General features: G+C 42.0%; 1 protein-coding gene across 2 annotated transcripts in view; it reads right to left on the bottom strand.

Annotated features, from left to right (window-relative positions):
* Window positions 1–19,731, bottom strand: part of LOC124002203 (papilin-like) — a 131,200-nt gene that overhangs the window by 19,756 nt on the left and 91,713 nt on the right. For both annotated transcript variants that reach the window (XM_046309547.1, XM_046309548.1), the window contains one exon: window positions 12,476–12,637. In XM_046309547.1, the coding sequence (XP_046165503.1) occupies window positions 12,476–12,637 (162 nt within the window). The remainder of the gene's footprint in view (window positions 1–12,475; window positions 12,638–19,731) is intronic.

Raw genomic sequence — 19,731 nt, 5'->3', positions numbered from 1 at the left:
TAGTTTTAATGACCCCAACCTAAGTGGATGTAAACTAGTTTTAATGACTCCAACCTAAGTGGATGTAAACTAGTTTTAATGACTCCAACCTAAGTGGATGTAAACTAGTTTTAATGACTCCAACCTAAGTGGATGTAAACTAGTTTTAATGACTCCAACCTAAGTGGATGTAAACTAGTTTTAATGACTCCAACCTAAGTGGATGTAAACTAGTTTTAATGACTCCAACCTAAGTGGATGTAAACTAGTTTTAATGACTCCAACCTGAGTGGATGTAAACTAGTTTTAATGACTCCAACCTGAGTGGATGTAAACTAGTTTTAATGACTCCAACCTAAGTGTATGTAAACTAGTTTTAATGACTCCAACCTAAGTGGATGTAAACTAGTTTTAATGACTCCAACCTAAGTGGATGTAAACTAGTTTTAATGACTCCAACCTAAGTGGATGTAAACTAGTTTTAATGACTCCAACCTAAGTGGATGTAAACTAGTTTTAATGACTCCAACCTAAGTGGATGTAAACTAGTTTTAATGACTCCAACCTAAGTGGATGTAAACTAGTTTTAATGACTCCAACCTGAGTGGATGTAAACTAGTTTTAATGACTCCAACCTAAGTGTATGTAAACTAGTTTTAATGACTCCAACCTAAGTGGATGTAAACTAGTTTTAATGACTCCAACCTAAGTGGATGTAAACTAGTTTTAATGACTCCAACCTAAGTGGATGTAAACTAGTTTTAATGACTCCAACCTAAGTGGATGTAAACTAGTTTTAATGACTCCAACCTAAGTGTATGTAAACTAGTTTTAATGACTCCAACCTAAGTGTATGTAAACTAGTTTTAATGACTCCAACCTAAGTGTATGTAAACTAGTTTTAATGACTCCAACCTAAGTGGATGTAAACTAGTTTTAATGACTCCAACCTAAGTGTATGTAAACTAGTTTTAATGACTCCAACCTGAGTGTATGTAAACTAGTTTTAATGACTCCAACCTGAGTGTATGTAAACTAGTTTTAATGACTCCAACCTGAGTGTATGTAAACTAGTTTTAATGACTCCAACCTAAGTGGATGTAAACTAGTTTTAATGACTCCAACCTAAGTGGATGTAAACTAGTTTTAATGACTCCAACCTAAGTGGATGTAAACTAGTTTTAATGACTCCAACCTAAGTCGATGTAAACTAGTTTTAATGACTCCAACCTAAGTCGATGTAAACTAGTTTTAATGACTCCAACCTAAGTCGATGTAAACTAGTTTTAATGACTCCAACCTGAGTGGATGTAAACTAGTTTTAATGACTCCAACCTAAGTGTATGTAAACTAGTTTTAATGACTCCAACCTAAGTGGATGTAAACTAGTTTTAATGACTCCAACCTAAGTGGATGTAAACTAGTTTTAATGACTCCAACCTAAGTGGATGTAAACTAGTTTTAATGACTCCAACCTAAGTCGATGTAAACTAGTTTTAATGACTCCAACCTGAGTGGATGTAAACTAGTTTTAATGACTCCAACCTAAGTGTATGTAAACTAGTTTTAATGACTCCAACCTAAGTGGATGTAAACTAGTTTTAATGACTCCAACCTAAGTGGATGTAAACTAGTTTTAATGACCAACCTAAGTGTATGTAAACTAGTTTTAATGACTCCAACCTAAGTGTATGTAAACTAGTTTTAATGACTCCAACCTAAGTGGATGTAAACTAGTTTTAATGACTCCAACCTAAGTGGATGTAAACTAGTTTTAATGACTCCAACCTGAGTGGATGTAAACTAGTTTTAATGACTCCAACCTAAGTGTATGTAAACTAGTTTTAATGACTCCAACCTAAGTGGATGTAAACTAGTTTTAATGACTCCAACCTAAGTGGATGTAAACTAGTTTTAATGACTCCAACCTAAGTGGATGTAAACTAGTTTTAATGACTCCAACCTAAGTGTATGTAAACTAGTTTTAATGACTCCAACCTGAGTGGATGTAAACTAGTTTTAATGACTCCAACCTGAGTGGATGTAAACTAGTTTTAATGACTCCAACCTGAGTGTATGTAAACTAGTTTTAATGACTCCAACCTAAGTGGATGTAAACTAGTTTTAATGACTCCAACCTAAGTGGATGTAAACTAGTTTTAATGACTCCAACCTAAGTGGATGTAAACTAGTTTTAATGACTCCAACCTGAGTGGATGTAAACTAGTTTTAATGACTCCAACCTAAGTGGATGTAAACTAGTTTTAATGACTCCAACCTAAGTGGATGTAAACTAGTTTTAATGACTCCAACCTAAGTGTATGTAAACTAGTTTTAATGACTCCAACCTAAGTGGATGTAAACTAGTTTTAATGACTCCAACCTGAGTGGATGTAAACTAGTTTTAATGACTCCAACCTGAGTGGATGTAAACTAGTTTTAATGACTCCAACCTAAGTGGATGTAAACTAGTTTTAATGACTCCAACCTAAGTGGATGTAAACTAGTTTTAATGACTCCAACCTGAGTGGATGTAAACTAGTTTTAATGACTCCAACCTAAGTGTATGTAAACTAGTTTTAATGACTCCAACCTAAGTGTATGTAAACTAGTTTTAATGACTCCAACCTAAGTGTATGTAAACTAGTTTTAATGACTCCAACCTAAGTGGATGTAAACTAGTTTTAATGACTCCAACCTAAGTGTATGTAAACTAGTTTTAATGACTCCAACCTGAGTGTATGTAAACTAGTTTTAATGACTCCAACCTGAGTGTATGTAAACTAGTTTTAATGACTCCAACCTGAGTGTATGTAAACTAGTTTTAATGACTCCAACCTAAGTGGATGTAAACTAGTTTTAATGACTCCAACCTAAGTGGATGTAAACTAGTTTTAATGACTCCAACCTAAGTGGATGTAAACTAGTTTTAATGACTCCAACCTAAGTGGATGTAAACTAGTTTTAATGACTCCAACCTAAGTCGATGTAAACTAGTTTTAATGACTCCAACCTAAGTCGATGTAAACTAGTTTTAATGACTCCAACCTGAGTGGATGTAAACTAGTTTTAATGACTCCAACCTAAGTGTATGTAAACTAGTTTTAATGACTCCAACCTAAGTGGATGTAAACTAGTTTTAATGACTCCAACCTAAGTGGATGTAAACTAGTTTTAATGACTCCAACCTAAGTGGATGTAAACTAGTTTTAATGACTCCAACCTAAGTGTATGTAAACTAGTTTTAATGACTCCAACCTAAGTGGATGTAAACTAGTTTTAATGACTCCAACCTAAGTGTATGTAAACTAGATCTAATGACTCCAACCTGAGTGGATGTAAACTAGATCTAATGACTCCAACCTGAGTGGATGTAAACTAGTTTTAATGACTCCAACCTAAGTGGATGTAAACTAGTTTTAATGACTCCAACCTAAGTGGATGTAAACTAGTTTTAATGACTCCAACCTGAGTGGATGTAAACTAGTTTTAATGACTCCAACCTAAGTGGATGTAAACTAGTTTTAATGACTCCAACCTAAGTGGATGTAAACTAGTTTTAATGACTCCAACCTGAGTGGATGTAAACTAGTTTTAATGACTCCAACCTGAGTGGATGTAAACTAGTTTTAATGACTCCAACCTGAGTGGATGTAAACTAGTTTTAATGACTCCAACCTAAGTGGATGTAAACTAGTTTTAATGACTCCAACCTGAGTGGATGTAAACTAGTTTTAATGACTCCAACCTAAGTGGATGTAAACTAGTTTTAATGACTCCAACCTAAGTGGATGTAAACTAGTTTTAATGACTCCAACCTAAGTGGATGTAAACTAGTTTTAATGACTCCAACCTAAGTGGATGTAAACTAGTTTTAATGACTCCAACCTAAGTGGATGTAAACTAGTTTTAATGACTCCAACCTAAGTGGATGTAAACTAGTTTTAATGACTCCAACCTAAGTGGATGTAAACTAGTTTTAATGACTCCAACCTAAGTGGATGTAAACTAGTTTTAATGACTCCAACCTAAGTGGATGTAAACTAGTTTTAATGACTCCAACCTAAGTGGATGTAAACTAGTTTTAATGACTCCAACCTAAGTGGATGTAAACTAGTTTTAATGACTCCAACCTAAGTGGATGTAAACTAGTTTTAATGACTCCAACCTAAGTGGATGTAAACTAGTTTTAATGACCCCAACCTAAGTGTATGTAAACTAGTTTTAATGACTCCAACCTAAGTGGATGTAAACTAGTTTTAATGACTCCAACCTAAGTGGATGTAAACTAGTTTTAATGACTCCAACCTGAGTGGATGTAAACTAGTTTTAATGACTCCAACCTGAGTGGATGTAAACTAGTTTTAATGACTCCAACCTGAGTGGATGTAAACTAGTTTTAATGACTCCAACCTAAGTGTATGTAAACTAGTTTTAATGACTCCAACCTAAGTGTATGTAAACTAGTTTTAATGACTCCAACCTAAGTGTATGTAAACTAGTTTTAATGACTCCAACCTAAGTGTATGTAAACTAGTTTTAATGACTCCAACCTGAGTGGATGTAAACTAGTTTTAATGACTCCAACCTGAGTGGATGTAAACTAGTTTTAATGACTCCAACCTAAGTGGATGTAAACTAGTTTTAATGACTCCAACCTAAGTGGATGTAAACTAGTTTTAATGACTCCAACCTGAGTGTATGTAAACTAGTTTTAATGACTCCAACCTAAGTGTATGTAAACTAGTTTTAATGACTCCAACCTCAGTGTATGTAAACTAGTTTTAATGACTCCAACCTAAGTGGATGTAAACTAGTTTTAATGACTCCAACCTAAGTGGATGTAAACTAGTTTTAATGACTCCAACCTCAGTGGATGTAAACTAGTTTTAATGACTCCAACCTAAGTGGATGTAAACTAGTTTTAATGACTCCAACCTAAGTGGATGTAAACTAGTTTTAATGACTCCAACCTAAGTGGATGTAAACTAGTTTTAATGACTCCAACCTAAGTGGATGTAAACTAGTTTTAATGACTCCAACCTAAGTGGATGTAAACTAGTTTTAATGACTCCAACCTAAGTGGATGTAAACTAGTTTTAATGACTCCAACCTAAGTGGATGTAAACTAGTTTTAATGACTCCAACCTAAGTGGATGTAAACTAGTTTTAATGACTCCAACCTAAGTGGATGTAAACTAGTTTTAATGACTCCAACCTAAGTGTATGTAAACTAGTTTTAATGACTCCAACCTAAGTGGATGTAAACTAGTTTTAATGACTCCAACCTAAGTGGATGTAAACTAGTTTTAATGACTCCAACCTAAGTGGATGTAAACTAGTTTTAATGACTCCAACCTAAGTGGATGTAAACTAGTTTTAATGACTCCAACCTAAGTGGATGTAAACTAGTTTTAATGACTCCAACCTAAGTGGATGTAAACTAGTTTTAATGACTCCAACCTGAGTGGATGTAAACTAGTTTTAATGACTCCAACCTGAGTGGATGTAAACTAGTTTTAATGACTCCAACCTGAGTGGATGTAAACTAGTTTTAATGACTCCAACCTAAGTGGATGTAAACTAGTTTTAATGACTCCAACCTAAGTGTATGTAAACTAGTTTTAATGACTCCAACCTAAGTGTATGTAAACTAGTTTTAATGACTCCAACCTAAGTGTATGTAAACTAGTTTTAATGACTCCAACCTGAGTGGATGTAAACTAGTTTTAATGACTCCAACCTGAGTGGATGTAAACTAGTTTTAATGACTCCAACCTAAGTGGATGTAAACTAGTTTTAATGACTCCAACCTAAGTGGATGTAAACTAGTTTTAATGACTCCAACCTAAGTGGATGTAAACTAGTTTTAATGACTCCAACCTAAGTGGATGTAAACTAGTTTTAATGACTCCAACCTAAGTGTATGTAAACTAGTTTTAATGACTCCAACCTAAGTGGATGTAAACTAGTTTTAATGACTCCAACCTAAGTGGATGTAAACTAGTTTTAATGACTCCAACCTCAGTGGATGTAAACTAGTTTTAATGACTCCAACCTAAGTGGATGTAAACTAGTTTTAATGACTCCAACCTAAGTGGATGTAAACTAGTTTTAATGACTCCAACCTGAGTGGATGTAAACTAGTTTTAATGACTCCAACCTGAGTGGATGTAAACTAGTTTTAATGACTCCAACCTAAGTGGATGTAAACTAGTTTTAATGACTCCAACCTAAGTGGATGTAAACTAGTTTTAATGACTCCAACCTAAGTGTATGTAAACTAGTTTTAATGACTCCAACCTAAGTGTATGTAAACTAGTTTTAATGACTCCAACCTAAGTGTATGTAAACTAGTTTTAATGACTCCAACCTGAGTGGATGTAAACTAGTTTTAATGACTCCAACCTGAGTGGATGTAAACTAGTTTTAATGACTCCAACCTAAGTGGATGTAAACTAGTTTTAATGACTCCAACCTAAGTGGATGTAAACTAGTTTTAATGACTCCAACCTCAGTGGATGTAAACTAGTTTTAATGACTCCAACCTCAGTGTATGTAAACTAGTTTTAATGACTCCAACCTCAGTGTATGTAAACTAGTTTTAATGACTCCAACCTAAGTGGATGTAAACTAGTTTTAATGACTCCAACCTCAGTGGATGTAAACTAGTTTTAATGACTCCAACCTCAGTGGATGTAAACTAGTTTTAATGACTCCAACCTAAGTGGATGTAAAGTGGATGTAAACTAGTTTTAATGACTCCAACCTAAGTGGATGTAAACTAGTTTTAATGACTCCAACCTAAGTGGATGTAAACTAGTTTTAATGACTCCAACCTAAGTGGATGTAAACTAGTTTTAATGACTCCAACCTAAGTGGATGTAAACTAGTTTTAATGACTCCAACCTAAGTGGATGTAAACTAGTTTTAATGACTCCAACCTAAGTGGATGTAAACTAGTTTTAATGACTCCAACCTAAGTGGATGTAAACTAGTTTTAATGACTCCAACCTAAGTGGATGTAAACTAGTTTTAATGACTCCAACCTAAGTGGATGTAAACTAGTTTTAATGACTCCAACCTAAGTGTATGTAAACTAGTTTTAATGACTCCAACCTAAGTGTATGTAAACTAGTTTTAATGACTCCAACCTAAGTGGATGTAAACTAGTTTTAATGACTCCAACCTAAGTGGATGTAAACTAGTTTTAATGACTCCAACCTGAGTGGATGTAAACTAGTTTTAATGACTCCAACCTGAGTGGATGTAAACTAGTTTTAATGACTCCAACCTAAGTGGATGTAAACTAGTTTTAATGACTCCAACCTAAGTGGATGTAAACTAGTTTTAATGACTCCAACCTAAGTGGATGTAAACTAGTTTTAATGACTCCAACCTAAGTGTATGTAAACTAGTTTTAATGACTCCAACCTAAGTGTATGTAAACTAGTTTTAATGACTCCAACCTAAGTGTATGTAAACTAGTTTTAATGACTCCAACCTGAGTGGATGTAAACTAGTTTTAATGACTCCAACCTAAGTGGATGTAAACTAGTTTTAATGACTCCAACCTAAGTGGATGTAAACTAGTTTTAATGACTCCAACCTAAGTGGATGTAAACTAGTTTTAATGACTCCAACCTAAGTGTATGTAAACTAGTTTTAATGACTCCAACCTAAGTGGATGTAAACTAGTTTTAATGACTCCAACCTAAGTGTATGTAAACTAGTTTTAATGACTCCAACCTAAGTGGATGTAAACTAGTTTTAATGACTCCAACCTAAGTGTATGTAAACTAGTTTTAATGACTCCAACCTAAGTGGATGTAAACTAGTTTTAATGACTCCAACCTAAGTGTATGTAAACTAGTTTTAATGACTCCAACCTAAGTGGATGTAAACTAGTTTTAATGACTCCAACCTAAGTGGATGTAAACTAGTTTTAATGACTCCAACCTAAGTGTATGTAAACTAGTTTTAATGACTCCAACCTAAGTGGATGTAAACTAGTTTTAATGACTCCAAACTAAGTGTATGTAAACTAGTTTTAATGACTCCAACCTAAGTGGATGTAAACTAGTTTTAATGACTCCAACCTCAGTGTATGTAAACTAGTTTAATGACTCCAACCTAAGTGTATGTAAACTAGTTAATGACTCCAACCTAAGTGTATGTAAACTAGTTTTAATGACTCCAACCTAAGTGTATGTAAACTAGTTTTAATGACTCCAACCTAAGTGTATGTAAACTAGTTTTAATGACTCCAACCTAAGTGGATGTAAACTAGTTTTAATGACTCCAACCTAAGTGTATGTAAACTAGTTTTAATGACTCCAACCTGAGTGTATGTAAACTAGATCTAATGACTCCAACCTAAGTGGATGTAAACTAGTTTTAATGACTCCAACCTAAGTGGATGTAAACTAGTTTTAATGACTCCAACCTAAGTGTATGTAAACTAGTTTTAATGACTCCAACCTAAGTGGATGTAAACTAGTTTTAATGACTCCAACCTAAGTGGATGTAAACTAGTTTTAATGACTCCAACCTAAGTGTATGTAAACTAGTTTTAATGACTCCAACCTAAGTGTATGTAAACTAGTTTTAATGACTCCAACCTAAGTGTATGTAAACTAGTTTTAATGACTCCAACCTAAGTGGATGTAAACTAGTTTTAATGACTCCAACCTAAGTGTATGTAAACTAGTTTTAATGACTCCAACCTAAGTGTATGTAAACTAGTTTTAATGACTCCAACCTAAGTGGATGTAAACTAGTTTTAATGACTCCAACCTAAGTGGATGTAAACTAGTTTTAATGACTCCAACCTAAGTGTATGTAAACTAGTTTTAATGACTCCAACCTAAGTGGATGTAAACTAGTTTTAATGACTCCAACCTAAGTGTATGTAAACTAGTTTTAATGACTCCAACCTAAGTGTATGTAAACTAGTTTTAATGACTCCAACCTAAGTGGATGTAAACTAGTTTTAATGACTCCAACCTAAGTGTATGTAAACTAGTTTTAATGACTCCAACCTAAGTGGATGTAAACTAGTTTTAATGACTCCAACCTAAGTGGATGTAAACTAGTTTTAATGACTCCAACCTAAGTGGATGTAAACTAGTTTTAATGACTCCAACCTAAGTGTATGTAAACTAGTTTTAATGACTCCAACCTAAGTGGATGTAAACTAGTTTTAATGACTCCAACCTAAGTGTATGTAAACTAGTTTTAATGACTCCAACCTGAGTGTATGTAAACTAGATTTAATGACTCCAACCTAAGTGGATGTAAACTAGTTTTAATGACTCCAACCTAAGTGGATGTAAACTAGTTTTAATGACTCCAACCTCCAACCTAAGTGTATGTAAACTAGTTTTAATGACTCCAACCTAAGTGGATGTAAACTAGTTTTAATGACTCCAACCTAAGTGGATGTAAACTAGTTTTAATGACTCCAACCTAAGTGGATGTAAACTAGTTTTAATGACTCCAACCTAAGTGTATGTAAACTAGTTTTAATGACTCCAACCTAAGTGTATGTAAACTAGTTTTAATGACTCCAACCTAAGTGTATGTAAACTAGTTTTAATGACTCCAACCTAAGTGGATGTAAACTAGTTTTAATGACTCCAACCTAAGTGGATGTAAACTAGTTTTAATGACTCCAACCTAAGTGTATGTAAACTAGTTTTAATGACTCCAACCTAAGTGTATGTAAACTAGTTTTAATGACTCCAACCTAAGTGTATGTAAACTAGTTTTAATGACTCCAACCTAAGTGGATGTAAACTAGTTTTAATGACTCCAACCTAAGTGTATGTAAACTAGTTTTAATGACTCCAACCTAAGTGTATGTAAACTAGTTTTAATGACTCCAACCTAAGTGTATGTAAACTAGTTTTAATGACTCCAACCTAAGTGTATGTAAACTAGTTTTAATGACTCCAACCTAAGTGGATGTAAACTAGTTTTAATGACTCCAACCTAAGTGTATGTAAACTAGTTTTAATGACTCCAACCTAAGTGGATGTAAACTAGTTTTAATGACTCCAACCTAAGTGTATGTAAACTAGTTTTAATGACTCCAACCTAAGTGTATGTAAACTAGTTTTAATGACTCCAACCTAAGTGTATGTAAACTAGTTTTAATGACTCCAACCTAAGTGTATGTAAACTAGTTTTAATGACTCCAACCTAAGTGTATGTAAACTAGTTTTAATGACTCCAACCTAAGTGTATGTAAACTAGTTTTAATGACTCCAACCTAAGTGGATGTAAACTAGTTTTAATGACTCCAACCTAAGTGGATGTAAACTAGTTTTAATGACTCCAACCTAAGTGTATGTAAACTAGTTTTAATGACTCCAACCTAAGTGGATGTAAACTAGTTTTAATGACTCCAACCTAAGTGGATGTAAACTAGTTTTAATGACTCCAACCTAAGTGTATGTAAACTAGTTTTAATGACTCCAACCTAAGTGGATGTAAACTAGTTTTAATGACTCCAACCTAAGTGGATGTAAACTAGTTTTAATGACTCCAACCTAAGTGGATGTAAAAGTTTTAATGTATGTAAACTAGTTTTAATGACTCCAACCTAAGTGGATGTAAACTAGTTTTAATGACTCCAACCTAAGTGTATGTAAACTAGTTTTAATGACTCCAACCTAAGTGTATGTAAACTAGTTTTAATGACTCCAACCTAAGTGGATGTAAACTAGTTTTAATGACTCCAACCTAAGTGTATGTAAACTAGTTTTAATGACTCCAACCTAAGTGGATGTAAACTAGTTTTAATGACTCCAACCTAAGTGGATGTAAACTAGTTTTAATGACTCCAACCTAAGTGGATGTAAACTAGTTTTAATGACTCCAACCTAAGTGTATGTAAACTAGTTTTAATGACTCCAACCTAAGTGGATGTAAACTAGTTTTAATGACTCCAACCTCAGTGTATGTAAACTAGTTTAATGACTCCAACCTAAGTGTATGTAAACTAGTTAATGACTCCAACCTAAGTGTATGTAAACTAGTTTTAATGACTCCAACCTAAGTGGATGTAAACTAGTTTTAATGACTCCAACCTAAGTGTATGTAAACTAGTTTTAATGACTCCAACCTAAGTGGATGTAAACTAGTTTTAATGACTCCAACCTAAGTGGATGTAAACTAGTTTTAATGACTCCAACCTAAGTGGATGTAAACTAGTTTTAATGACTCCAACCTCAGTGTATGTAAACTAGTTTTAATGACTCCAACCTAAGTGTATGTAAACTAGTTTTAATGACTCCAACCTAAGTGTATGTAAACTAGTTTTAATGACTCCAACCTAAGTGTATGTAAACTAGTTTTAATGACTCCAACCTAAGTGTATGTAAACTAGTTTTAATGACTCCAACCTAAGTGGATGTAAACTAGTATTAATGACTCCAACCTAAGTGTATGTAAACTAGTTTTAATGACTCCAACCTAAGTGTATGTAAACTAGTTTTAATGACTCCAACCTAAGTGGATGTAAACTAGTTTTAATGACTCCAACCTAAGTGTATGTAAACTAGTTTTAATGACTCCAACCTAAGTGGATGTAAACTAGTTTTAATGACTCCAACCTAAGTGGATGTAAACTAGTTTTAATGACTCCAACCTAAGTGGATGTAAACTAGTTTTAATGACTCCAACCTAAGTGGATGTAAACTTCCCACTTCAACGGTACATCTGACAGCATCACCATCTGACATACGGCTCGGCTCGGCTGACATACGGCTCGGCTCGGCTGACATACGGCTCGGCTCGGCTGACATACGGCTGGCTGACATACGGCTCGGCTCGGCTGACATACGGCTCGGCTCGGCTGACATACGGCTCGGCTCGGCTGACATACGGCTCGGCTCGGCTGACATACGGCTCGGCTGACATACGGCTCGGCTGACATACGGCTCGGCTGACATACGGCTCGGCTCGGCTGACATACGGCTCGGCTCGGCTGACATACGGCTCGGCTCGGCTGACATACGGCTCGGCTGACATACGGCTCGGCTCGGCTGACATACGGCTCGGCTCGGCTGACATACGGCTCGGCTGACATACGGCTCGGCTCGGCTGACATACGGCTCGGCTCGGCTGACATACGGCTCGGCTGACATACGGCTCGGCTGACATACGGCTCGGCTCGGCTGACATACGGCTCGCTCGGCTGACATACGGCTCGGCTGACATACGGCTCGGCTGACATACGGCTCGGCTCGGCTGACATACGGCTCGGCTCGGCTGACATACGGCTCGGCTCGGCTGACATACGGCTCGCTCGGCTGACATACGGCTCGGCTGACATACGGCTCGGCTGACATACGGCTCGGCTGACATACGGCTCGGCTGACATACGGCTCGGCTCGGCTGACATACGGCTCGCTACCTTCAACGGCTGTAAGTTGCTCTGGATAAGAGCGTGTGCTAAATGATTAACATGTCAAAAATGTAGTGTGTTCACCTAAAGGTAGTGAGAGGGACTCCATCCTTCCTCCACTCCACTATGATGGTGGAGGACGGAGCTGGAGAGACTCTGCAGGGTAACACCACCGTCTGTCCCACCAGAGCCTCCACCGTGGTCGGGTCGGTCTGGTCGATCTTCACCCCCCCTGGCTGGGTCAGGCTGGAGGAAGGGGTTGGGGGTTTGAGAAGGACATGAGGGAAAAGGGACAGTGGAAAGACATGGAAAGAAGGAGAGAGGGAAAGAGAAAAGGAGAGAGGGAAAGAGAGAGGGAAAGAGAAAAGGAGAGAGGGAAAGAGAGAGGGAAAGAGAAAAGGAGAGAGGGAAAGAGAAAAGGAGAGAGGGAAAGAGAAAAGGAGAGAGGGAAGAGAAAGGAGAGAGGGAAAGAGAGAGGGAAAGAGAAAAGGAGAGAGGGAAAGAGGAAAGGAGAGAGGGAAAGAGAAAGGAGAGAGGGAAAGAGAAAGGAGAGAGGGAAAGAGAGGGAAAGAGAAAAGGAGAGAGGGAAAGAGGAAGAGAGAGGGAAAGAGAAAGGAGAGAGGGAAAAGGAAAGGAGAGAGGAAAAGAGAGGGAAAGAGAAAAAGAGAGAGGGAAAAGAGAGGGAAAGAGAAAAAGAGAGAGGGAAAAGAGAGGGAAAGAGAAAGAGAGGAAAAGAGAGAGGGAAAGAGAGAGGGAAAGAGAAAAAGAGAGAGGGAAAGAGAGAGGGAAAGAGAAAAGGAGAGAGGGAAAGAGAGAGGGAAAGAGAGAGGGAAAGAGAAAAGGAGAGGGAAAGAGGAAAGGAGAGAGAGAAAAGAGAAAAGGAGAGAGGGAAAGAGGAAAGGAGAGAGGGAAAAGAGAAAAGGAGAGAGGGAAAGAGGAAAGGAGAGAGAAAAGAGGAAAGGAGAGAGAAAAGAGGAAAGTCACTTTATGCTGATTATTTTAGCATAGAGCTAGACAACATAGAGATAGACAACATAGAGCTAGACAGCATAGAGCTAGACAGCATAGAGCTAGACAACATAGAGCTAGACAACACAGAGCTAGACAGCATAGAGCTAGCATAGAGCTAGGCAACATATAACTAGACAGCATGGAGCTAAACAACATAGAGCTAGATAGTATAGAGCTAGATAGCATAGAAATGGAAATGTGACATTCTATTTCTACTTGAGATAAAGGAGTCTAGAAGAGGCGTCTAGAGGAGGAGTCTAGAAGAGGCGTCTAGAGGAGGCACATGGAACAGGAACATACCACCACACAATGAGACCACACCACCACACCACCACACCTCCACACCACCACACGATGAGACCACACCACCACACCACAACACCACCACACCACCACACCTCCACACTACCACACCACCACACCACCACACGATGAGACCACACCACCACACCACCACACGATGAGACCACACCACCACACCACCACACGATGAGACCACACCACCACACGATGAGACCACACCACCACACCACCACACCTCCACACCACCACACCTCCACACCACCACACCACCACACCACCACACGATGAGACCACACCACCACACGATGAGACCACACCACCACACCACCACACCACCACACCTCCACACCACCACACCACCACACCACCACACCACCACACCACCACACGATGAGACCACACCACCACACGATGAGACCACACCACCACACGATGAGACCACACCACCACACCACCACACCACCACACCACCACACGATGAGACCACAACACCACACGATGAGACCACACCACCACACGATGAGACCACACCACCACACCACCACACGATGAGACCACACCACCACATCACCACACGATGAGACCACACCACCACACGATGAGACCACACCACCACACGATGAGACCACACCACCACACCACCACACGATGAGACCACACCACCACACCACCACACCACCAGTGTGGTCCTTCTGTAGTTTCTGAAGCTCAGTTGGTAGAGCATGGAGCTTGTAACGCCAGGGTAGTGGGTTCGATCCCCGGGACCACCCATACGTAGAATGTATGCACACATGACTGTAAGTCGCTTTGGATAAAGCGTCTGCTAAATGGCATATATTATTATTATTATATTATTACCACATCACCACACCACCACACGATGAGACCACACCTCCACACCACCACACCACCACACGAAGAGACCACACCACCACACCACCACACGATGAGACCACACCTCCACACCACCACACCACCACACGAAGAGACCACACCACCACACCACCACACCACCACACGATGAGACCACACCACCATACGATGAGACCACACCACCACACCACCACACGATGAGACCACACCTCCACACCACCACACCACCATACGATGAGACCACACCACCACACCACCACACGATGAGACCACACCACCACACCACCACACGATGAGACCACACCACCACACCACCACACCACCACACGATGAGACCACACCACCACACCACCACACGATGAGACCACACCACCACACCACCACACCACCATACGATGAGACCACACCTCCATACGATGAGACCACACCACCACACGATGAGACCACACCACCACACCACCACACGATGAGACCACACCACCACACCACCACACCACCACACGATGAGACCACACCACCACACCACCACACGATGAGACCACACCACCACACCACCACACGATGAGACCACACCTCCACACCACCACACCACCATACGATGAGACCACACCTCCATACGATGAGACCACACCTCCACACCACCACACCACCATACGATGAGACCACACCTCCATACGATGAGACCACACCTCCACACCACCACACCACCATACGATGAGACCACACCTCCACACCACCACACCACCATACGATGAGACCACACCACCATACGATGAGACCACACCACCACACCACCACACCAACACACCACCACACCACCACACCACCATACGATGAGACCACACCACCATACGATGAGACCACACCTCCACACCACCATACGATGAGACCACACCTCCACACCACCACACCACCACACGATGAGACCACACCACCACACCACCATACGATGAGACCACACCTCCACACCACCACACCACCACACTAGTGGCAGCAGAGGAGTTCAACAGCTTGTCTGCAGATGGGTTGTGCTACAGAGGATCGTCCAGATGGGTTGTGCTACAGAGGATCGTCCAGATGGGTTGTGCTACAGAGGATCGTCCAGATGGGTTGTGCTACAGAGGATCGTCCATATGGATTGTGCAACAGAGGATCGTCCATATGGGTTGTGCAACAGAGGATCGTCCATATGGGTTGTGCAACAGAGGATCGTCCATATGGGTTGTGCAACAGAGGATCGTCCATATGGGTTGTGCAACAGAGGATCGTCCATATGGGCTGTGCAACAGAGGATCGTCCATATGGGTTGTGCAACAGAGGATCGTCCATATGGGTTGTGCTACAGAGGATCGTCCATATGGGTTGTGCAACAGAGGATCGTCCATATGGGTTGTGCTACAGAGGATCGTCCAGATGGGTTGTGCAACAGAGGATCGTCCATATGGGTTGTGCTACAGAGGATCGTCCATATGGGTTGTGCAACAGAGGATCGTCCAGATGGGTTGTGCTACAGAGGATCGTCCAGATGGGTTGTGCTACAGAGGATCGTCCAGATGGGTTGTGCTACAGAGGATCGTCCAGATGGGTTGTGCTACAGAGGATCGTCCATAGAGGGTTGTGCTACAGAGGATCGTCCAGATGGGTTGTGCTACAGAGGATCGTCCAGATGGGTTGTGCTACAGAGGATCGTCCAGATGGGTTGTGCTACAGAGGATCGTCCATAGGGGGTTGTCTACTGACAACACTGAGGTTAAACTAGACGAGGCGTACAACCTCATCGTAGTAGTAACTCTTCTATGGGAGTAATGTGGAAAGACCAGCCTGAATGTAGGCCACTGTAGACAGGTGAGAAGAAGGGGAAAATACTGAGCAATTACAGACGGACAGACGGACAGACGGACAGACGGACACACGGACAGACGGACAGACGGACAGACGAGGAGGCGTGGAGCGTCACAGCAGATTCTTTATTCGTTGGATTGGATGACATCATATTTAGTTGTTTACATCACAGGAAGCACATAAAACACAACAAAGACACAGGAAGTGGGCGAGCACTAAAACGCTACTTAACATCTATGAGCAGCAGACAACAGACAACAGTAGCAGGGCACCACATCTACACCAGGAGAGATACAGAGACATAAAACACTGTCCAATACGGTTACCAACGACTCCTGGGATTGGTCAAGGTGAAAGGTTAAAAGGTCAAGCATGTGTGTTGCTGCGAGTGAGAGAGGTATCTCTGGTAGCGACAGCGTGGGGATAGTGTGGTGATAGTGGGGGGATAGTGAGGGGATAGTGAGGAGGTGATAGTGAGGGGATAGAGGGGGGATAGTGAGGAGATAGTGAGGGGATAGTGAGGGATAGTGAGGGGATAGTGAGAGGATAGTGAGGGGATAGTGAGGGGATAGTGAGGGGATAGTCAGGGGATAGTGAGGTGATAGTGAGGGGATAGTCAGGGGATAGTGAGGTGATAGTGAGGGGATAGTGAGGGATAGTGAGGGGATAGTGATAGTGGGGGGATAGTGAGGGGATAGTGAGGGGATAGTCAGGTGATCGTGAGGCGATAGTGATAGTGGGGGGATAGTGAGGGGATAGTGAGGGGATAGTCAGGGGATAGTGAGGGGATAGTGAGGGGATAGTCAGGGGATAGTGAGGTGATAGTGAGGGATAGTGAGGGGATAGTGAGGGGATAGTGAGAGGATAGTGAGGGGATAGTGAGGGGATAGTGAGGGGATAGTGAGGGGATAGTGAGGGGATAGTGGGGGATAGAGTGGGGATAGTGAGGTGATAGTGAGGTGATAGTGAGGAGATAGTGAGGGGATAGTGGGGGGATAGAGTGGGGATAGTGAGGGGATAGTGAGGGGATAGTGAGGGGATAGTGAGGAGGTGATAGTGATGAGTGATAGTGAGGGATAGTGAGGAGATAGTGAGGGGATAGTGAGGGGATAGTGGGGGATAGAGTGGGGATAGTGAGGTGATAGTGAGGTGATAGTGAGGAGATAGTGAGGGGATAGTGGGGGATAGAGTGGGGATAGTGAGGGGATAGTGAGGGGATAGTGAGGGGATAGTGAGGGGATAGTGAGGGGATAGTGAGGTGATAGTGAGGAGATAGTGAGGGGATAGTGAGGGGATAGTGGGGGGATAGAGTGGGGATAGTGAGGGGATAGTGAGGGGATAGTGAGGGGATAGTGAGGGGATAGTGAGGGATAGTGAGGGGATAGTGGGGGGATAGAGTGGGGATAGTGAGGGGATAGTGAGGGGATAGTGAGGGGATAGTGAGGGGTGATAGTGAGGTGATCGTGAGGCGATAGTGATAGTGGGGGGATAGTGAGGGGATAGTGAGGGGATAGTCAGGGGATAGTGAGGGGATAGTGAGGGATAGTCAGGGGATAGTGAGGTGATAGTGAGGGGATAGTGAGGGATAGTGGGATAGTGAGAGGATAGTGAGGGGATAGTGGGGGATAGTGAGGGGATAGTGAGGGGATAGTGAGGGGATAGTGAGGGGATAGTGGGGGATAGAGTGGGGATAGTGAGGTGATAGTGAGGTGATAGTGAGGAGATAGTGAGGGGATAGTGGGGGGATAGAGTGGGGATAGTGAGTGGGGATAGTGAGGGGATAGTGAGGGGATAGTGAGGAGGTGATAGTGAGGTGATCGTGAGGCGATAGTGATAGTGGGGGATAGTGAGGGGATAGTGAGGGGGTCAGGGGATAGTGAGGGGATAGTGAGGGGATAGTCAGGGGATAGTGAGGGATAGTGAGGGGATAGTGAGGGGATAGTGGGGGAGTGAGAGGATAGTGAGGGGATAGTGAGGGGATAGTGAGGGGATAGTGAGGGGATAGTGGGGGATAGTGGGGGATAGTGAGATAGTGGGGGTAGGGGGGGGGATAGTGGGGGATAGTGAGGGGATGAGGGGGTGTGGGGGATAGTGGGGGATAGTGGGGGGGATAGTGGGGGATAGTGGGGGATAGTGATAGTGAGGGGATAGAGAGGAGAGGGGGGGATAGTGGGGGATAGTGGGGGATAGTGGGGGATAGTGAGGGGATAGTGAGGTGATAGTGAGGAGATAGTGAGGGGATAGTGGGGAGGTGATAGTGGGGGATAGTGGGGGGATAGTGGGGGGGGGGATAGTGGGGGGATAGGGGGGATAGTGAGGTGATAGTGAGGAGATAGTGAGGGGATAGTGGGGGGATAGTGAGGTGATAGTGGGGGATAGTGGGGGATAGTGGGGGGATAGTGAGGGATAGTGAGGAGATAGTGAGGAGATAGTGGGGGATAGTGGGGGATAGAGGGGGATAGTGGGGGGGATAGTGAGGGGATAGTGAGGTGATAGTGAGGAGATAGTGAGGGGATAGTGGGGGATAGTGGGGGATAGAGGGGGATAGTGAGGGGATAGTGGGGGATGAGTGAGTGGGGATAGTGAGGAGATAGGAGGGGATAGGGGATGAGGGGATAGTGAGGGGATAGTGATAGTGAGGGGATAGTGAGGAGATAGTGAGGGGATAGTGAGGGGATAGTGGGGGGATAGAGTGGGGGATAGTGAGGGGATAGTGAGGCGATAGTGAGATAGTGAGGGATAGGGTAGAGTGGGGATAGTGAGGGGATAGTGAGGGGATAGTGAGGGATAGTGGGGGATAGTGGGGATAGTGAGGGGATAGTGAGGGGATAGTGGGGGTGAGGAGGTGATAGTGAGGTGATAGTGAGGGATAGTGATAGTGGGGGATAGGGGGATAGTGAGGGGATAGTGAGGGGATAGTGGGGGATAGTGAGGGGATAGTGAGGATAGTGAGGGATAGTGAGGGATAGTGAGGGATGGGATAGTGGGGGATAGTGAGGGGATAGTGAGGGATAGGGGATAGTGAGGGGATAGTGAGGGGATAGTGAGGGATAGTGAGGGGATAGTGGGGGATAGTGAGGATAGTGGAGGGGATAGGGGGATAGTGAGGGGGTGATAGTGGGGGGATAGTGGGGGATAGGGGGATAGTGAGGGGGATAGTGAGGGGATAGTGGGGGATAGTGGGGGGATAGTGAGGGGGTAGTGAGGGGGTGATAGTGGGGGATAGTGAGGGGATAGGGGGATAGTGGGGGATAGTGAGGGGATAGTGAGGGGGTGATAGTGAGGAGATAGTGAGGGGATAGTGTGCTTTG

Source organism: Oncorhynchus gorbuscha, linkage group LG17, assembly GCF_021184085.1.
Source record: "Oncorhynchus gorbuscha isolate QuinsamMale2020 ecotype Even-year linkage group LG17, OgorEven_v1.0, whole genome shotgun sequence".
In the NCBI taxonomy this organism is placed as follows: domain Eukaryota; kingdom Metazoa; phylum Chordata; class Actinopteri; order Salmoniformes; family Salmonidae; genus Oncorhynchus; species Oncorhynchus gorbuscha.
Note: the sequence above shows the minus strand (reverse complement) of the source record. Positions and strands in the feature narration are given on the sequence as shown.